Genomic DNA, 20,852 nt, shown 5'->3' on the forward strand with positions numbered 1-20,852 from the left:
CACATAGTACTTATGTACCAGTCCAGGAGGGAGTGTACCACGCCGGCACCGGGCCTTGAACCATTAACTTTTTGTACTAAAGTGCAATTGAAGTCGATTCTCGCTCGAGCCTTTCGTACACTGCTTCCATCCTGTTAATGTTGCTATCGGTTACCTGCTTATTAACCTGCTGTACTTAATACCTTGCCTATTTAAAGTACTAGAAGCATGTTGATAACAAGTCTAGATAATGTTCTTAGGTTGTGGCGCGACCGTCAGCATCGTAAAGCAATTGTGTCTCCTCGAGCGTCAAAACGCCGTCTCCGTTAGTATCATGGAAGTGGGGTTTTGCAATACTTAAAAGCTGCATCCTTGCGCTGTCTCGTGCCTCAGATTCTGCTTAGTACCAGTACTTAGTACTTAGTACTTTATTTATTGGCAAGCTTACCGCAGGTCGTAGACCGGTGTACGCGGTCTGTTCTTTGGAAACGTTCACTGAAGCTTTCAACGAAGTGGACAGTCACCACCAGTGTAATGCTGAGTATGCCAAAGTCACTCACTCCTTTGATATGGTAGTGGACTTGCATACAATCTACTAGTACATACATAAGTACAATTGACTGACCGGTTTCTCCGCTGTGCAAGGAATTATGTTTGTCGCTCGCCGTTTTGTATGTTTGCGTGATCAGGTGGTAGTGATAATTCAAAGACATAATGCCAAGACAAGGCTGCTGAAATCAGGGGTCTACGGCTCGGTAACATAATGAGCCGTCCTCCACTCGTTGACACAATGAATATGACCGTGACACGCTACTTACTTACTAGATACTTACTTGTAACTCATTCACAGCTCACTTGTCGCCATCCTTGAAACTTCAATACACCATTGGGGTATAATTTCCATGTGAGCTAACCGGTTGATCGGAGTTGACTGCGTCTTGCCCAGATGTGAAATTCAGTATTAACGTAACACGTGAGAAGAAAGGGAAATGGGCGTGAGTCCCGAGGCAGCTACATACTTAGAGCTTCTTCGCCTGATTCTGGGGATAAGTATTTTCATCAAATACTATGTACTAAGTACTAGTGTTTCATTACTGATCGCCAGACCCTGTGCCTTGGTGATGGACTTCATGGCAATAATGGTGGAGAGAGATGGGATAGTCAAAAGCCCGGCAGGAATTTCAATGTGTGGCACAAGAAAATGGGTCGACCACTATTAAGTTGGATGATAACCTGGCTCTGGGCCCGAGGTGTCGTATACTAGGTCACAGAAATCCTTGACGGGTGTTTGGTCGTCTATGTAATTTGTGAGTGTGGTTCTATCAAGTTTCCTGGGCGAGTACTACACCTTCGGCGGACTAGTCGCGCATCTGAGGGAGGTGTAGAAGTTTGAGGCCGTATTGTTCTACTAGAGCTTAGAGTGAGGCAGCTGCAGCTAACCTAAGTGATATGAGCCCTTTCCGCGTTGTTCCAGGCTATAAGTATGAGAGAAAGTTCGCAGGTCAGTCAGGAGACGCATGGGCTTTAGGCATAAGGATGAAATTTAGATGTCGGGTAGTATAAGGTGAGAAATCGATATACTTATTCGCAAAGTAGATGATCAAACGACATAGAAGGCAGAAGCAATCGTTGAATTCGTCCTGGAGGCTGTAGTCCTAAAGGCTGTAGGCTGTGCAGAACACCCCATGGTTGAAGAGGGCCGACGCATGTACCGCAACCTTGCATGTCAGCCCGAGGGTCTCGAAAGAACTTAGAAGCTTTGGCGGTGTCATCCTCATGAATGATTTCCTCGTTCGATGATGGAGACGTTGCCCGAGTTGTGGGGAGTTTGGTCGTTCGACTCGTTCTGCTGTCAGCAACTCAACCTACTCCCTTGTCTGGATGCTACGCCCTGCAGCGCTCTCTCAGGCGTTCACCTGTGGGGCCATTAGGGCAAATACTAGTACTTAGTACTTAGTATCTTCTTTTCAATACAAAGTAGGATCTATATTACCAAAAACATCCATAGTTGGTATGTTCACAACGCACATAGTGTTGGGTTTTGGCTCCTTTCTTAAGATCCCTGTGTGCACAGCGTACTTGGGCACCGCCTCCTTCCCTAAAGCCGAAAGAAGAAGTATTATACATGATAGTAAGATGTGACTATCAATCGGACCTAATCTACAAGACATCATCTAGCGCCTTCCCAACCTCCCATCTCAGCATTGAAAGTTGACTTATGATTCTGCATTATTCTTAAACACAGGGTTGGAACATAGAAAACTAGCGATGACAACTTTGGTGCAGTCGATTACAAGCATTCCGAAGATTCGTTGAATCAAGTATTTCTGTAGACCACAAATTCGAATGGGATGAATAGTTTACTCAGGAGAGTCAAACGGCAAGCGAGAATGGACCATATGGAGCACAGAATCACAAGTACTGCTGTGGCGATTCGGCCTTTTATACCGTAATCGGCCAAGTCTTTGATTATTGGCTGCGCAATATTTGGTACCCGGGTGCTGTGGGAACCAAGAATAAGGCTTAGAGCGCAGCAACTGCTGGTCCTGATGTTTTTCTTCTGAATATGGCCGGATCTCTTATCAGTGGATATATCTATGATCATATCGCGGTGGATATGGAGGGATCACTGCGGCGAACAATGCCAGCCGCCATTCTGTGCGCACAATGGAAGGGGTTGTTATTAGAGACTCCCGTGACGCTGGCAAGAGAGTACGCTTTGATCAAACGACCGAGACAGGGTGAGACAGCAGGGCCACCATGCAGACAAGGTGGCTAGAATGAAAACGTACGACTATTCTTGATGACCCGTGATCAGGAAACTCCATGGACACGAAGTCTACCTGGTGGGCATAAGAAGGTTCTATTCAGCCCTTAAATACTCGGTTTGATCGCGAGCCAGCCTTCGATCCATCCTTTCACCCACTCCGCATTGACCGGGTCCAGCCCAGACAAGCTTTTACTCACCTTTGACGTTCTCACAATATCTAGACGCGCCAATGTTCTGGTAGCATCCGAACCGCGAAGGCTTTCGTAGAAATTGAGGAGTTTGATACCTGGATTATTGAAGATAAAATCCTCGCTTATTGCTGCTCCCTCGTTGACTGTGGGGAAGACGCTACTCGAATGGAGGCGATCGACCCATTCAGAATACGGTACCGTTCCTATTCTCTGTCCAGGTTGTCCTAAAGTCTGCTGGACGGTGGGCAGAATATCGGCCCAAGACACGATCTGTGGGTTGACAGCGTGAAAGACTTGCATCTCATCGCTTGGCCTGTTGTCTCTTAAAGCACCGCTCAACTCAACGACCACCTCTGCTAGTCGGTCGACGGGAACCCAGTCGATATCTCCCATTGGGCCTGCTGGATGATATTCACTCTTGGCCCCAAGAGACTCTGGTAGTATACCGAGATACCTCGAGCTCAAAGCCAGGCTGGGAAACCACTCGTTTCGATTCCAGCCTCGTGGATTTCCTGCAGTCCCTGAGATTTGGCCAACACGCAAAATACCACTATTGACGTTCAACTTGCGAAACGCACGGTCCAAGATTCGCTCAGCAATGTATTTACTTTCTCCGTATCCCATGTTTGCTGCACATGATGGATCCCTAATGATATCCTCAGGAACCAGTGCACGATCTTCTGAGTTGCCTTGGAAGTTGATTACCGAGCTGATAGAAGAGATGAAGAGGAGGGACGGTTTCAGCTTTGCACCGGCCGCAAAGCTAATGAGAGTCATGACACCATTTAGGCTAGGCAAGAATGACTGCAACGTTTTATTGAAATCCACAGGCCAAGCGTTGTGCAAGATCTCCGTCGTAGTCGAGGAGATTTCATCGAATAACGATTTTTCAATACCAAGGTTTGGCGCTGAAAGTTCTGCCGTTATGAAGGTAATCCGTGGAGACGACGTGTCTATGGACAGGCCGTGCGATTTGGCTCGTCTTTTTTGCACGACTTGAGAGTCATGCGCTCTGTTCAAACAGTAGACGTGTTTGATGTTGTCTTGAAGCATGAGATCATTCAGAATGAACGAACCTAGAGCCCCAGTTGATCCGGTGAGCAGGATGACTCGTGGTGGGCCCAGGAGCTCGCCATCGTCATGCAAATTGAAATTGTTCTTGTTAGTGTGATTCAACGCGATGTCGTCGATTTCTTTCTCATACTTCTGAATTGTCTCAACAATGGCGTGCGCTCGATCTGGGGCAGTATTGGAAACGCCTCGACGGAGACCTGAATGCATTATCGAATTCGTGAGTAGTTCCAGTGAAGGGTTTGCATAAATATCTTTCAGAGCAAGCGTGGATAGTCCGAATGTGCTTCGGAGTGCCCGATTGAGTTGCAAGACTTGTAAGGAATCCATACCCATGGCAAAGAATTCATCATCTGTCCGAAGATCGTTCCACTTTGTGACCGTCTTGATAAGTTCAGTAACTGACTCCAAGATTTTTTCTCGGTCAGAAAAATCCAGATTTCGAGGCTCAATTGTAGGCTCCTCGACATCCGGTTCCATGTATAGCCTCTCCACGGCATCTGCGTAAACTGTCATAGTGGCTTGTCGTTGTATAGTACCTTTGCCGGCTCTTGGGAAAGGCATGGTCGGATCAGCAAGCAAAATTCTCGATCGTGACAATCTGGCATGAGCAGGACAACTAGCATTGGCAAATTCGACCGTTGGCCAGATCCTGTCAATTGTTTGCTGTTTTTCGTCTTCCGAGAGTATCTTAGAGTCAATCAACTCGATTAGAAGACATGCTTCAAATCTTTGCTGACCGCCAACTAATACCGCTCGGATTTCTGGATGTCGACCAACTTCCTGCTCAAAAGACACCGGATTTGTCTTCTCACCGTTCAAGAAGACTATCACATCATCAATACGACTCTGATAAGCCCACATACCTGGCTTTGTGGGATGTGGAGAGAATAGGTCTCGAGTGTGGTACTCCTCGAGATCTGGAAAGTGATTGAATACTGGTTGATAATGCTGTTTGTCATCTCTTCTCTTGACCACTAGCTCGTGGAGATCGTCGAATCGATGCTGAAATTCCGCATTGATTTCGGGATGAATCTGGACGTAACTCCAGTCATCGTCAGTCTCATCATCCGCGGCTCGCAACAGTGGGAATGTGGCACATTCACTGGATCCCATAACTTGATACAAACTGAGTGATTTGACGACAGCATCACCGGAGATCTTTGGTACACTACCACCAGTATAATAAACATATTTCAATCTCGATGCCACGGTATGTAAAAGCACGGGGTCTTTCCCAAGCTCGTCCACAAAAACTGGTGGTAAAAAGGCCCAATCAAGCTCTGTATTGTCAACTGCTTCAATAATACCTTGTATGGTTGGTGGAGCAGTTGGAAGTGGGTACACTGGGATTCCTCCGTGGAAAGCAGGCACGACCAACGAAAATCCTATCCCAGCAACCTGTATTTCTTTAGCTCTTATCATGAACAGGCGAATCATTAGGTCAACCACTCTGTAGGAAGAGAACTTACGTGGAATGAGGGTAATGTCATAAAGAAACTCCCAGCTCGAAAAAACTGATCCAAGCTACGAAACCCATCTGGTGGCGACAGCGCCGTATTGTTCGCAATGCCTGTGAGAAATCTGTTCGTGTAACTCAAGGGCTTTGGAATACCTGCAACATCTTAGTAGACGAACGTTTGGGAGAACAGGCAACCACAATACCCGTTGAACCTGATGTATGGAGAACAAAGATCGGGTGATCTTTCGCACCTTCCCATGTTTCGACATAGGGGTACTCAGGTACTCTTTGAGAGTCCAGGAGTTCTTGCAGGGATGGCAGGTTCAGTTTCTCGACTTTGCAACTTCCTTCAATCAATGGAACACAAGGAGCTTCCGGGGTTGTTGCAACCAGATATTTGCACTCAAGCTGGTTCAGGAGAGATACAAATGCTGCTTGACTGTTTCTTGGAGAAGGCAAGAAGGTCTATCTGTGTTAGGCAGCTGTTCGAAGAGACCTCACTCGAGGATACCTGGGGTATCTCACCTTGTAGCCGACCTTGATAGCCGCTACCACCATGATGGAATAACGAAGGTCGCTTGGACCAACGTATGTTATTGTTGGAAAGTTCTCTCCTTTCCCATACCGGTCATCTATAAGCCAAGCGACGCGGTTGATTGCTGTAGCGAGTTCCAGAAAAGTGACCGACCGGAATCCATCTCCATATCTCGTAAGAGAGATTGGGGTTTTCGCAAAGATACTATGCGGCTCAGTTTCTGCTCGTTCGTCGAAGATGTGAGGGAGCAGCTGCTCAACGTAGACTGTATGTTTAGAAATCATCTTGTTAGAGCAAAGATTGAACAGAATCCACTTGTCACAGTTTTGTTGACGGTGAGGATGCGGCGTCTATCTTGTTCCTTTTAATCACTGCTGTAATTCAGCTCTGCGACTTTGTTTTCGGGAGCGCTGTGGTGTCAGTATCATCCTAAGGCTATCAAAGTCCTGATAACTGCATTGATGCGAGTCCTCGACCAGTGTACTAAACATTGGCACGTAAATCACGTAAATTGCCAATGAGGCGTTTGAGCTGGCTAGCCTGGCAAACAGGCTAAGACACTGTCCTCAGTCGTGCTGCTAATCAAATCCAGAGAAAGACTTTTTGGTTTATTAGCACCGACCATAAAATGCATTGTCAGTAGTATCGGGCAGTGCAGAGCCATTCAGCTGTGGGAGGAGCGTTATTCAAGAAGGCAAAGCCGCTGAAGGTGACTCAAGTCGGTCAAAGCACCCGAGACTGGGATCACGTACAACTCATGTAGCTAGGTACTAGCGCCCCTCTTGTGAGTGCTTTGTCGGGTTGTTAGACTTCCGAATCTGACAACTGCATGTGCTACCAGTCTCTGCCAGTTGAGCTAAGATGGGAGATACTTCAAGTCCTTTGCCAAAACACAGAACTGGCAAGTGCATCATTCTCCCTACACAAGCACAAAAAGCCGATCGCCATCGTGTTGACACCAAAGGAAGATTTGCAAGTTTCTCGTTTGGAGCAACGACATCGTTGCAGAAGAAGTATAGCTACAGTGGAGGTGGGCCGAGTCTATCCGGAGATGCGCATCTGCCTGGGCCAAAGGTCTCTTGCGTATGAATTCCCAAAGGCCGAGCAGGGCCAAAACAAATAACAGGCCGAGACTCATCTTATTGAGCCCATCATAACAACCATCTCGAAGAGTCTCGCACACTCGTCCAATGCAGCTTTTGTTCGAGGGATATCATGTCCTCCATCCTTAATCAAAAAAATCTCTGCCTTTTCTCGTTGGCACAACATTGTCAGAGTTTGCGAGTGCTCCGAGAATTCATCTTTCGCACCAATTACATGAAGTGTAGGGATTGCAATCTGGTGTGGGATATTGTCTGTTGGGAATCCATAAACGGAATGTTCTTTGAGCAGTGACTGTGACTCGAAAGCAACGGAGCGTTTCCGTGCCCACTTGATTTCATCAGAAGGCTCATCTTCGCTGATCGTTGAAACCGACGCGATGGAAGACAAAGATGTCGATGAGGACGATGACCAGTTAGGCATCTTGAATCTGATCTGTGGTTCTGGCAAAGTCTGTTCGTTTGATTCACCTCTGAGAAAGCCCATATGTTTCTCTTCTTGTTTTTTGATAGTGTCGGTGATATCGGCCCCAATGTCTTCGGAAGGAGAGAACAGCATGACACTGTTGAAAAATATAGCCACTTTGAACGCAGCTGCATGTCTCGAATCCAACAGTGCCTGATCATGAGTATATTCGTGGCACAGCAGGAAGCTCGCAGCCAAAGCCGCGCCCTGAGAGAACCCAATCACGCCATCGTAAGGACCATCCTCGTTGATGACCGAATCTATGTATTCATGGATCTCAGCAATATGCACGGGATCATATCTTGAGTGCCATGCCAAATAAGGGCCATCGTATATTTTCGAGATTCCAGGTGCCGCAGAGCAGTGATATGGAGCGTCAATGAAATCGAACGAATGTTCAGGCGAAAGACGGGAGAACAATGCAGCTATTGGGCAAGCGTTAGTTATGAAAGTTATGTGAATGCTTTAGTCTTCATTTCGACTTACCTAGTTGACTTTCAAAGATATCTGAATTGGTACCTCGGCCATGGAGACACAAAAACCGCATGTTGCGAGATTACTGGGTGATGGAATGTTGTAAAGCTATGATCAGGCACGAAGTCCACCGCAGTTAATAGTTCGGAAGGGGTGCTTCTTGATTGAGGCAGAAGATGGTACTTGGGATTTTCTATCATGCGAGATACTCACTGCGGCTCACTGTTCTACATGGAAACAGAGTGGTACATTTGACAAGTCTAGTCTTGACGTGACATGGCTCCTCTGCACCCAAAGCAACGGCTGAGGCCGTGGGGCATTTTAGCCATACAGCTTTGGATGTGCTTTGTGGCCGATGAACAATTGTTGTTTCGTCTTCGTTGGCTTCCATAACTCGATCGGACATACCGAATCTCACCGCCCGTGGGCCTATGGCATAGTGACAATGATTTGGCGGCTGCCACTGCTGCAAGCAGGGTAGATTGCAGATATCGGAGCCAGTAGTGAGGGATCGGCCAGTGCAAGATTCATTAGGATCATTTTCTGATGACAGCCAGAGCTGCTGAGGAGCAGGTGGTACTCGGTAGATCCACAAGTACCTAGGTAGTCCGTAATCCGTCTTGGCCAGGCATTTCGGTTAGTTGCCTTTGTTTGACATAGGGTTGAGGCTCCTGTTTGGATGCTAGGCGACGGCTGAGCCTAGCGGCCCAACTCGCCTAAAGATTGTACGTACAAAGTAGAACCATTCCACGCCAACTGGAAATAATCTTACACCAATCGAGACTTCATTTTTACCTGCCAGTACCGCAACCTGTACTGCACGACCATCGAAAGCTCTTACGATTTTAGGAAAATGCTAATGCAGAAGCACGTGTTGCTGATCTTGACGTAGCGAGTGGATATCGATATATGTCAAACATGGTCCATTCATATCAACCATCATGGAGATCTTCTCTCGGCCTACGCGGAGCGGTGATTGTTTTTATCAGCCGCACCGTTAGCTAGTAAATATGCATGCTGGGCTTCGAGGAATGCCTGGCTGCACAGCCTTATTGAGTCCTGAATGCTTCTATGATGTCGTTTCGGCGTTTGCGATACGCCGTCGTTCAACCATTGCATCAAGCAAAGGGTGGTTTGGGTCGTGGTACCAACGCATACATAAATGGAACACTCTGTCACCAGAAGGAGCCCCGTCAACGTCGAGACTCACGATATATCGTCCATTGGTGTTTGGCTTTTACCAGGTTCGAGTTTCTTCTGGTCCCTTCTAGGTCATTTACATTCTGAGCAATGGGCTTTCAATCGATTGAGGGCATTAAGCAATCTGATATTGCTGTCATCGGCCTATCCTGTCGTTTTCCCGGGGGGGCAACAAACGCTGCGAAATTTTGGGACTTGTTACATGAGCGAAAATGTGAGCGTACTAAAATTCTGTCATGCTATATATCTGAGCTGACAACATCTAGCTGCCTATACTGAAGTCCCATCGGATCGTTACAATGCCAAAGCATTCCATCATGAGGGCGAAAAGTTAAACACTCTGAGTTCTACAGGTGGACATTTTCTCGGAGATGACGTCTCTGCATTTGACGCTCCATTTTTCAACATAACCGCAAATGAGGCAAAAGCCATGGATCCAACGGCTCGTATGCTCCTAGAAGTTACCTACGAAGCTCTTGAGAACGCCGGAATACCTGTAGACGACCTTGTCGGAAGCGACACCAGCTGCTATGTCGGATGTTTCACCCGCGATTTTCATGAAATGCTCATGCGTGACACAGAGACCTCTCCAATGTATGCTGGAACAGGAACTGGCTTTTCACTCCTCTCAAATCGAGTATCATGGTTTTACGATCTGCGTGGCCCCAGCCTGACACTGGATACTGCATGCTCGTCAAGTCTGGTGGGCCTTCACCTAGCGTGTCAAGGGTTGAGATCAGGCGAGTCGAAGATTGCAATTGTCAGTGGAGCGAACTTGATACTGAGTCCTGATCTGGCGATTTTTCTGTCAAATCTCCATATGCTGTCAAAGGAGGGCCTTTCGAGATCTTTTGCAGATGGTACAACCGGTTATGGCCGAGGTGAAGGAATTGCTACAGTCATCCTCAAGCCACTTAAGGATGCAATACAAGACCAGGACAATATTCGTGCGGTGATTAGAGGGACAGGTGTCAATCAAGACGGCCACACTACGGGAATTACCCTGCCAAATAGCGACGCGCAAGCCGAATTAATCACGTCAACGTACCGCGCGGCTGGACTGGAATTTTCCGATACCGGTTACTTCGAGGCTCACGGCACCGGAACAGCTGCCGGCGACCCCTTGGAATTAGGCGCTGTCGCGAACACTCTCGGCTCAGCACAACGACCAGGGAATAGTCTTCTGGTAGGCTCAGTCAAGTCCAACATTGGCCACCTGGAAGGTGCAGCAGGTTTGGCAGGAGTGATAAAATGCATACTCATGCTTGAGAATGCTACCATCTTGCCAAATATCCATTTTGATAGGCCGAACAGGAGGATACCCTTTAAACAGTGGAATATCGAAGTTCCAACAACTGCAAAGCCCTGGCCGTCTCACGCTCTCCAGAGAGCTAGCGTGAACTCATTCGGGTACGGTGGCACCAATGCTCATGCAATCATCGATAGCACAGCTCAGTTCTTCTCAACCATTGGTGGAGCTGGCCCCTATCGGAATCCGAGTGTGTCCACATCAACGTCCCACCGTCCCCGGTTGTTCATTGTCAGTGCAAGAGATGGTCCTGCACTTGACAGAATCAGAAAGTCTTTCACCAACCATTTGGCGGCAGTTGAGTCGCAAGGCAGCATCAGGAGCGAGGCACAATACTTGGCTGACTTGGCTTTTACACTGAGTGAGCGTCGCACGCGGTTCGACTGGAAGGCCTTTGCTGTTGCCTCAACCATCTCTGAGCTACGTGAGCAGTTATCAACAACTGCTGCTATCCAGGGTGCTCGGTCATCCAAGGCATCTAGAGTTGCTTTTGTTTTTACCGGCCAAGGAGCACAATGGGCCAGGATGGGCTTGAACCTGCTCCAATATCCGGTGTTTCAAGCAAGTGTATCTGAGGCAGAAAGGCATCTGACAGACAAGCTTGGCTGCGATTGGTCTGTCCTCCAGGAACTTCAACTCAGTGGTCCCGAGAGCAATATTCAACTCGCAAGAATTAGTCAACCTATGTGCACGATTCTACAAATTGCATTGGTGGATTTGCTTGCCTCCTGGAGCATCAGACCATCTGGTGTTGTTGGTCATTCTAGTGGCGAGATTGGTGCAGCCTATGCATATGGAGCTTTATCTCGTCAAGACGCGTGGACAATTGCATACTGGCGAGGCAAGTTGTGCTCCGAACTAACAATTGATGCACCCGAGCTGAAGGGTTCCATGATGGCTGTTGGTCTATCTAGAGAGGCTGCAGCAGACTACATCTTGGGCGTCCGAACTGGGAAGCTCGTTGTTGCCTGTGTCAACTCGCCTTCCTCAGTCACCATTTCTGGAGACGAAATTGCCATTGATGAACTTTATCAACTCCTCAAGACGGACTCGGTGTTCGCAAGGAAGCTGAAGGTTGAGAATGCGTACCATTCCCATCATATGGAGCAAATTGCCAAAAAGTATTTGATGCATATATCAGGAGTGACGGTTCGGAAGCCGGAAAGTGGCGACAGTGTCATCTTTGCATCCAGTGTTTGGGGACGAATCATCCAGTATCCAGATCTCGGACCCGACTATTGGGTAAAGAACCTTGTCTCACCTGTCCTTTTCTCCGATGCTGTCGAAGCACTATTCAAGAGCTCGCCACAACGCAAGCGCCGGGCTAGAGCCACGGAAGTATATTTCAGTAATCTACTAGAGGTTGGACCACATGCCGCTCTGAAAGGTCCACTTCGTCAGACCTTGCAGGCACTGAAATCGGAGGACGTCAAGTATGCATCAGTGCTCAACCGGGGACAGGATGATGCTAAATCAGCACTTGCGTGTGCAGGCATGCTTTACATCCACGGTGTACCTGTATCAATTCCCTCCGCCAATGTTACTCAAATGAGAGTGCAGCCATTAGCCGATCTTCCGGCTTATCCATGGAATCATGCGCTCAAATATTGGTCCGAGTCACGGCTGAGTAAGAATTATCGCTTTCGCGAGCATGGTCGCCATGATCTCCTAGGATCCATAGCTCTGGGTTACAACGAACTCGAACCAAAGTGGAGAAACTTCTTGCGGGTCAACGAAAGTCCTTGGATTCGAGATCATGTTGTCCATTCTACAATACTTTATCCTGGTGCAGGCATACTCGCCATGCCTATCGAAGCGATGCGACAGATGGCCGACAAAGAAAGGAATATCGACAATATCGAGCTCAAGGATGTGTATATTACGAAAGCAATTGTTGTCCCAGATGACCAAACGGGCACAGAGGCATTTCTTCAGCTAAGGCGACCCAGGACTGAGGGGGAGCACATGAAAGACTGGTGGGAGTTCTCAGTTTTTACATGCCTTGAGGATCAATCGCCTCAAGAAAACGGCTCTGGCCGGGTCATGATCAATTACAAGGCTGACAGCGTCGATAACTGGGTCACCCAAAAAAGCCATCAGAAAGAGGTGTTGAGACAGGATTACCAGGAGTCTCTGGTAATTTGTAAGAACCAAATCCAACCCAATGATTTTTACGAAACGACCAAACGCGCGGGGCTTGATTATGGAGATTCTTTCCAAGGACTGACGGCAATAAGAACGAGCAAGAGACGTGCTGTTTGTACGGTCCGTATCCCCGACACTAAAGCTACGATGCCCGGGAATATCGAAAGCCAGCACCTCATACATCCTACGACTTTGGATGTGATCTTTCACTCCCTGTTCGCGGCACTTGGCGAAGAGGGAGAACTTAACTTCGAGAATGCGGCAGTTCCTGTATATCTTGACAGTCTTATTGTTGCGGCAGACCTCCCCTCTGGGGCGGGGTCAGAGTTTCACGGGTTTTGTACTGCGCTTCGACCAGCTCCTCGTGAGATCGTTGCCGATATCTGCTACTCTGACTCTGCATGGACTGAACCAAAAGTCTATATCAGAGGGCTCCACTGCCGTGAGTTACCAGGTAGCAGCTCCTCGAACACTGACTCTTTCAAGGCTCCTTTCGGGACGCTAGAATGGAAGCCTGACATTCACTTCGCGACCCAGCGCTCCTTGGCGCAGTACTTCGACGCAAAAAATCCTGATGTGAGTGACGGCGATGAATTATGCAAGGTATGTAATTTCCAGAATGGGGAGGGTCAAAAGACTAATCTTAGAAAGTTGATGGCGCTTGTTGCGCATAAGACTCCAGATCTTACCATTTTGCAGCTTGGTGTTTCCTCGGAGATTAAAACCAAGATTCTGTCATTTCTGACCGAAAATGGTCATCAAGGTACAAAAATGTATTCAAAGTACACAGTCGCTGCGATCGACTCTTCAGAGAATGAGAACAATACCGCATCCTCTGAGGATCCGAATGAGCTAGTCACCGCACTTGCCCTTCATAAGGGTCTACCATTAAGTGAACAAAAGCTTGAAGTGTCGTCAGCAGATCTTCTCATCGTCGGAGCCGACTTTGGATTCCCTACCCAGGCTATAGTATCATTCCATGATATCGCAAACCTTTTACAGGATGGTGGTATTGCAATTTTCGAACACGAGTCGGAGAGTTTCTTCGCTATGTAAGCTCACTTGTGGCTGGAGAAGTAATTGGTATTGACACAGCATGGCAGCTTGAAAGACGCCTGTATTGAAGCAGGACTCACCTCGCTGGGTGTTTTGACGAGATCGGTGCATCCGAGTACCAATCAACAAAGGACATCATGGATTATAGCAAAGCCATATTCGAAAGAAGATACGAGCATCTCGGAATCGATATTGATCCTAGAACCCACGATCCCAACTTCCAACACTCTGGACATCTCCAATGCCATCAAGCAGGACTTGTCGAGAAGATCAATCGCGTACGAAACGATCGTATGGCCCCCGAAAGATTTAGATATGGTTGGAAGGTCAATAATATCACTTCTGGAAATGGAAACCCCCTTCCTTGTCAACATTTCGCCTGTGGACTTTGAAGTCTTGAAGACAACAATCTTGAGGAGTTTGTCTTTCCTATGGGTCACAAAGGGTAAAGAGCCCACTACTGCCGCGGCTATGGGATACCTCCGGTCACTCAAGAATGAAAATCCCAATCTTAACCTGCGCTACTTGCGCCTTGAAGATCAAGTTGACCGCAATGCTCCGGACGTCGCAGAGGCTATCACAAGCATCTCACTCAATCCCAATATCGACAGAGAGTTCGTCGAAATTAATGGACAAATCTGCATCAACAGATGGATGCCTGATCGAGGCATGAGTCGCATAATATTGAATGGTGCAGCAAATGTAGAGAACATCGCGCTTCAACGGTGCGAGAATCCACTCGAACTTGTTGCTGGACCAGACTATCATTTCAAGGACTCTGAATTGGTGGAGGATCTCTCTCCTGAACACATACAGGTTGAGACACGAGCGCTTGTCCTGAGGTAAGTCCTGAAAATATTCCATCATGGGCTAATCATGCTAATCAAAAGTTGAAATGCAGCCGGCCGCGTTCCTCAACCCACGACAATGTAGCCCCTGCTCTAAGAGAGTTTTCCGGCTTAGTCAAAGCAGTTGGAAGCAAGTGCAAGAACTTCAGGCCTGGTGACTTGGTGTATGGCTATGATGGTGCACCTTATCGCACCAATTTCACGGTGGACGAATCGCAATGCCAAAAAATCCCAGCCGGAAGGACATTCCCAGAAGCAGCAACTTGGTCACTAACATTCATGACTGCTTATCAAGCTCTCATCAAAATCGGTCAGCTAAGAGCTGGTAACACGATTCTCATCCAGGACGCCTCATCCGGTGTGGGACAAGCAGCAATTCAACTTTCTCTGGCGACCAAGGCTCGTGTCTTCGCCACTGCTAGATCTGCAACGGAAAGCCAACTGATCGAGAAATATGGGATACCAAACCACAACATTCTCAATGACGCAGATCCATATTTCGCAGAAACCATCGGCAGACTGACCAGAAACTGTGGCTTTGATTTAGTTCTCAATATCTCACGCCAAGGCGATGGATTACGAAAACTGTGGCAGGCAGTGGCCCCGTTGGGGAATCTCACTCATGCAGGCGACAGTGAGATCACGAAAGAGAATGTCTTGGATATCGGTCCATTCCAGCGGGGATGCAAATTCTCCGTTGTTGATCTCGCCCTCATCCACCAAAGCAAACCGGGAGCACTGGCTGACTTAGCCAAAGAATTTGCTATCTTCGCCACCACAAATCTTATCCAGCCTCTAGAGGCACTCAACATCTTCCCGGTCGCCAATGTTGCGGCCGCCTTCAAGTCAATGGACAGTGGAGTACTCGGGGAGACAATATTGATATTTGATGATAGGAGCCAAATCTCCATCCATGCCAGCTCGATACATCCCTTACGCCTCGACCAGAATGCTTCTTACGTGCTGGTCGGTGGTATGGGAGGTTTGGGGCGGAGTCTTGCCAGGCTTCTTGTCAGACATGGAGCTCGCCATCTGATATTTATATCACGGTCTGGGATCAAGTCAGCACACGCCCCAGCAACGGTGGACGAACTAAGATCGCTGGGGGCCTCTGCATATGTGTACGCCGCCGACGTAGCAGACTCGGCTGCCATGAAGCGTGTGGTTGGGCAGTGGACGCAGAAGCACCCACCGATCCGAGGCGTCATCCAAAGCGCCGCGGTCCTGAACGACTCTATCTACGACAACATGACACACGAATTATGGAGAGGAGCTGTGGCGCCTAAGATCCAGGGCTCCTGGCTTCTCCACGAGCTGCTCCCGCAGGACATGGATTTCTTCGTCATGCTCAGTTCCATTTCTGGCGTGGTGGGCAATCGAAGTCAAACGAATTATGCCACCGGAAATACCTTCCAAGATGAGTTGGCCCAGTATAGGCGTGACAAGGGGCTTCCTGCGGTAGCTGTGGACCTCGGATTGATGCTCGATGTGGGCTTGATTGCCGAACGCGGAGGATTCACCAATCTTCGCAAATCCGAAGCCGTTGGCCTCAATGAGGTGGATTTCCACGCTATCATGAAAGCTGCCATGTTGGGAGTGTACGGAAACAGTACCGTGCCCGCACAGCTCGTGACGGGCCTACCCACGGGCGGTATATTGCATCGACAAGCTCTTGAACCACCATTCTACTACGACGACCCGCGATTCTCATACCTCAGAAAAATGGATCTCAGCCAAGCTATCGCGGAGGTCGGTTCCAATGCAGCGGGAGCATCTGTTGACGGAGGAAACCTTGCAACACAACTTGGACAGGCAAAATCCATTGGCAAGGCTTCCGCTCTCACGACTTCAGCCTTAAGCGGATTACTTGCCAAGGGCCTGCAGACGTCGGCGGATAATATTGATACAAGCAAACCACTGCATTCATATGGAGTAGATTCCCTTATGGCGGTGGAGATTCGCACCTGGATTATGCAACAGGTAAAGGCCGATATTACACTATTTGATATATTGAGTGGGATGAGTATTGTTGCACTGTCTTTGAAGATTGTCAAGGCTTCGAAGCTGGTTCCTGTGGATTTGGAATGATGGGAAGGGACAAGGAGTGACATACTAGATACGAACGTACATATCAAGGGCCATAGAGGAGTTCCTCCGTTCGAGGCTAGATCCACTTCGGCAGATGTAACAGAGGCTTGACAATATCCTCATGGTGGTTAATGTGATGTGGGGTTCTACTTAAGACAACCCCATTACCCCAATATGCATCCATCAGCACCGATATCACCGCAGCCTCGAGCTTCCCAAGTTAGTATGTACTACCAAGTGGTTTTTGAAAGCCAGAAATCGACAACATGGTGAGCTCAGAAGGAAAATACATCACTCACCCCAACGGCCAGATCAGCCACTACTTCGACGACGACTTTACAGACCCATGGAAAGAGTCTCCAGTAATCCTAATCCAACACGGCTTCGCCCGACATGCTGCATTCTGGTATCACTGGGTGCCCGTGTTATCACGACAATACCGAGTCATCCGACGAGACGCTCGAGGACACGGACGTTCCAGCTATCCAGACAAGGAGTCAGCATCAACCTATAAATATGACGCCGAGACAATCTGCGCCGAGATTGTCGACATGCTTGACCAGCTAAAGCTCACCAAGGTCCATTTCCTCGGCGAATCAACCAGCGGCATGATCGGTGAGATCCTGGCCGTCAAGTATCCGAACCGCTTGCACTCGCTGACCATCTGTTCGTCGCCGACGTATCTCCCGCCCGCTGCCACAGAATTGTTCGCATTCGGGCACCGGGACTGGCCTACTGCATGCCGACGACTAGGCGCACGCGGCTGGGCGGAAAAACTATCCAAAGTCCCAGGCACGGTGTCTGTGCCGGATCCGGCGTATCTACAATGGTGGACTGATCAGATATCGCTGTCGAGCGCCGAGGGTCTCGCGGGCTACGCAGAGTTCCTCTGCACGTTGGACGCAAGGCCATTTCTTGGGCGCATCAAGGTCCCGATGTTGATTCTCGCGCCAGCGAACAGTGCGGCGACGACGGTAGAGGAGCAGAAAAGTATTCAGATGCAGGTAGAGGGTGCAAGGCTAGAGGTTATTCAAGGGAAGGGACACGAGATTTATGTGGATATGGCGGAGGAATGTCAGAAGGCTGTCTTGTCGTTCTTGGGGGACCTGTCTGGCTCGAGGACAGGGTGAGAACATGCATAATCAAACCTGCCAAAAAAAGTAACACAAAGAAATGCTACTCTGGTGATTTGATCCCTGGTTGCAGAAAGTACAAAAACTCCTGCCGAAGCAGGATAAAACCCCTTTCGGGATTTCGTATTACTTTACTACCCCCCTCCCTCAGCTCCCTCCCAGTCCAGGGACATATCTTAGACATATCCCCAGACTGAGAGGCTAGGAGTGGAAGTTTCAAGTTCCAACGAACTAACAGTCTTCGGCAAGCTGATATTTTCTCGATTCTCGGACCAGCGCCCTGTTAATTGTTGAGGACTTTTGAATTGACCAAAAATATATACCATTAGATTTGAGTGAATACTAGTGGATTCTAAGTGAAGACGGGGGAGCACGCTGGTACTAACCACAGAACAGGAGGGAGGGTAGTCATATTTGTATGTTTCTGAGGCTCATAGTGACATCGCTTCACTTGTCACTTACTCATGCAAAAGGATGGCGGTGAGCTGAAATTGAAATTTTCCCAGGAACAAGTCTAGTTGTATACAGCTTTTCGTTGACTCACATTCATATACATAGGACTGAACATCGCTGTAGCCCAAGTAAGAAATCCTCATTATGTGCCATGTGCCTGATATGCTACTCGACGATGAATCACGAAAGTCATCCATAGATAGCCTCCAAGCTAATGCACTGCATGACCAGGAGTGCTATACAAGCGAAGCGATCCAGCAACCAACAGCCCCGAATACAAACCGACGTTGACAAGCCAAATTCAGGAGCACTCTCAGGCCAACTCACGGAACGACTCCTTCAGGTCTAAGACCTGCTGACCCTTCGCGGCGAGAACGTCCTGCAGCGATAAGACCACACAATCACAATCAGACGCACCGCCATCATCCTCCTCGGCCTCATCGTCGAGGGACTTGGCATAGCTCACCCGCCAACTCCCTTGCTCACCCATATCGCGCCAGAACTCGAGCATGGTGCGCATTTCCCTCCCGAATCCACCGTACAGCTGCTCGTACTCTGCGGCATCGATCTGCCTAACCTCGATGTTTGCTGGGGCGGTCTGCTCTTGGGAAAGTGAGGCGTCCTCCGGTTCGAGGTGTGCATCGTCATTCTGATGGAGTGTTTCAATTCCCGTCCCGTTGCACGAGGACTTCAGGACCACCGCCGCCCAGGCTTCGTAGTATTCTCTGAGTGAGAAGAATCCATTGTTGACAGCTATGTACCGTGCTTGATGTCTCGAGGTTGTGCACATCTCGCATCGCAAGCTCTTGGACCCCTCGCCCGCAAGAACGGCGGCCACGGCGAGACCGACGTTTCTCAACGAGCCAAGTGACACGAATCGAGTCTCCGGGTCGACTGGCACGTTTACAGAGTATTTACCGCTCTCGGTCTGTGAGATTGTAAGCAATTGTCAGTTTTGGTGCCTAGAATTCATTAGATGTGTACGCAAGGCTAGGTCACACCGATATTGAACAAAGGCTTCCACATCGGCAGATGCTGCAGATTCTTGGCGTAGAACCCCACCCAGAGGAACGTGATCAGGTGGAACAGAGATTTCGATCTGTGGGACACAGATTTCGAGTGGCATGCTCGGATGTGGTCGTCGACCTTGGATTTACCGTCGAAGTGCTGCACGATATGTTTTCCTCCACTGAGCCTCTGCGAATTTGGTTCCGTGCTCCAGATGAAGTGCTCCAGCGTGTCGACGTATGATGCTTGCGTGGCGAGCATGCAGCCGTACTGTTCCTCCTTCTCCCTTGCGTCGGAAGCATCGCAGGGGTTACGGCTGAATTGCTCCCAAATGTCCGTGACGGCAAAGATGGCCCATGCTCCTTTGAATGCGTGAGTGAGTGCACTCGTGTCGTCGGTCAAGGAGCCCTTGGCTGCTACCATCTCGACTCCACGAGATATGAGTGCTTGTGATGCTGGTGAGGATACATAGCGTGTCAATCCCCGGATGCGGATGGGAACGGAGGGAGGTGAGTTCAATAAGGTGTCAATGACGGCACCGCCTTGTGCTCCAGTGGCGCCGACCACGACGATGATGCGGCATGGTTGTGACGCCATGGTGCGGAAGGCTGGAGAGAGTCGTTTTTTAAACGCAAGAGCCTCGCAAGAGGACCAACCCGCAGCTTGCTGTACGTTGAGAGAAGGGCATGTCAACAATTTATAGGAGGAGAATCTCAAGCCCATTACTGGAAACCTCAATCTTGCCTCAATCAGTTCGTATGCTACTCCTCACGCATGACACGCCACAATTCACCGACAGAAGGAGAGAGAGCATGCAGAATCATGGCCAGTTAGCAAGAAACGGCTGAGATCAACCTCTCAATGGATCGTTGAGCAAGAATGCTTGTCCACGACCGTCATCTGCCAGGGAGATTTCCCAAACCATGCATGAAGCTCATCACGCCAGCTGAAAAGCAAGCCACCAGATCTGACACGTTCGACGGCCTTCCCCAGCGCTGGCTTGACGCCAATGCAGTACCGAAAATCGGGGGAAGAATAAAACCCACATTGCTCCAGCCACCGATCACTCTCTGATCCAAAGTGATTGATCCAAGTCAAACGTTTCGCCGTGGTTCGGTGGTGTACCCATCCTCGTACAAAACTGTAGGCCAACGCGGGATAAAAGTATTGGGGTGCGCCAGAGTGAACATGTAGCAAGGAATTACTTCATGTGCTCCAAGTTACGTATCTGCTGTGTCACACACCTCTGCACAACTCCAGCCAATCGAGGGGCGAGGCAAGCACGAACGCACCACCAGAAGTGCTTCTGGGACTGGGAGTGATATTTTTTTGTGACTCGAGGACACCTATCAGTGCATACGATGGTCGTGTAGGAAACCCGTGCCGTGACGTGTTGACACACGACTACTAGAATAATACGAGGATGCGCTGCGAGGGTCGGTGAGGTCATCAAGTTAGGGGCTGATTCTCATTTCTGATATTGGGTGGGGGACGAGGCCAAGGAGTGTGAGCGATGTGAGAGGAAAGTTCAAAGGGTCGTATTGCGAATAATATCTTCACATAT

The 20,852-nt window shown here is 48.9% G+C and overlaps 5 protein-coding genes across 5 annotated transcripts; 2 read left to right on the forward strand and 3 right to left on the reverse strand.

Annotated features, from left to right (window-relative positions):
• Positions 1-2,853: 2,853 nt before the first annotated feature.
• On the reverse strand, positions 2,854-6,031 carry LTR84_013032 (uncharacterized protein; the record flags this gene model as incomplete). Its single annotated transcript, XM_064856537.1, has 4 exons — positions 2,854-5,412; positions 5,484-5,626; positions 5,650-5,938; positions 5,999-6,031. 4 exons carry the CDS (start codon positions 6,029-6,031, stop codon positions 2,854-2,856), a joined length of 3,024 nt encoding a protein of 1,007 aa, XP_064707713.1.
• A 1,111-nt stretch (positions 6,032-7,142) lies between these two features.
• On the reverse strand, positions 7,143-8,121 carry LTR84_013033 (uncharacterized protein; the record flags this gene model as incomplete). Its single annotated transcript, XM_064856538.1, has 2 exons — positions 7,143-7,999; positions 8,061-8,121. The coding sequence occupies 2 exons, from the start codon at positions 8,119-8,121 to the stop codon at positions 7,143-7,145; spliced, it is 918 nt and encodes a 305-aa protein (XP_064707714.1).
• Positions 8,122-9,338: 1,217 nt separating this feature from the next.
• LTR84_013034 (uncharacterized protein) lies at positions 9,339-16,694 on the forward strand (the record flags this gene model as incomplete). The annotated part of the gene is made up of 5 exons (XM_064856539.1): positions 9,339-9,402; positions 9,515-13,305; positions 13,354-13,754; positions 13,806-14,600; positions 14,660-16,694. 5 exons carry the CDS (start codon positions 9,339-9,341, stop codon positions 16,692-16,694), a joined length of 7,086 nt encoding a protein of 2,361 aa, XP_064707715.1.
• Positions 16,695-16,960: 266 nt separating this feature from the next.
• Positions 16,961-17,824, forward strand: LTR84_013035 (uncharacterized protein; the record flags this gene model as incomplete). Its single annotated transcript, XM_064856540.1, has 1 exon — positions 16,961-17,824. The coding sequence occupies one exon, from the start codon at positions 16,961-16,963 to the stop codon at positions 17,822-17,824; it is 864 nt and encodes a 287-aa protein (XP_064707716.1).
• A 769-nt stretch (positions 17,825-18,593) lies between these two features.
• Positions 18,594-19,885, reverse strand: LTR84_013036 (uncharacterized protein; the record flags this gene model as incomplete). The annotated part of the gene is made up of 2 exons (XM_064856541.1): positions 18,594-19,208; positions 19,280-19,885. 2 exons carry the CDS (start codon positions 19,883-19,885, stop codon positions 18,594-18,596), a joined length of 1,221 nt encoding a protein of 406 aa, XP_064707717.1.
• Between the last annotated feature and the right edge of the window lie 967 nt (positions 19,886-20,852).

The sequence above is a fragment of the Exophiala bonariae genome, assembly GCF_035927105.1.
Source record: "Exophiala bonariae strain CCFEE 5792 chromosome Unknown scaffold_9, whole genome shotgun sequence".
Taxonomy (NCBI): domain Eukaryota; kingdom Fungi; phylum Ascomycota; class Eurotiomycetes; order Chaetothyriales; family Herpotrichiellaceae; genus Exophiala; species Exophiala bonariae.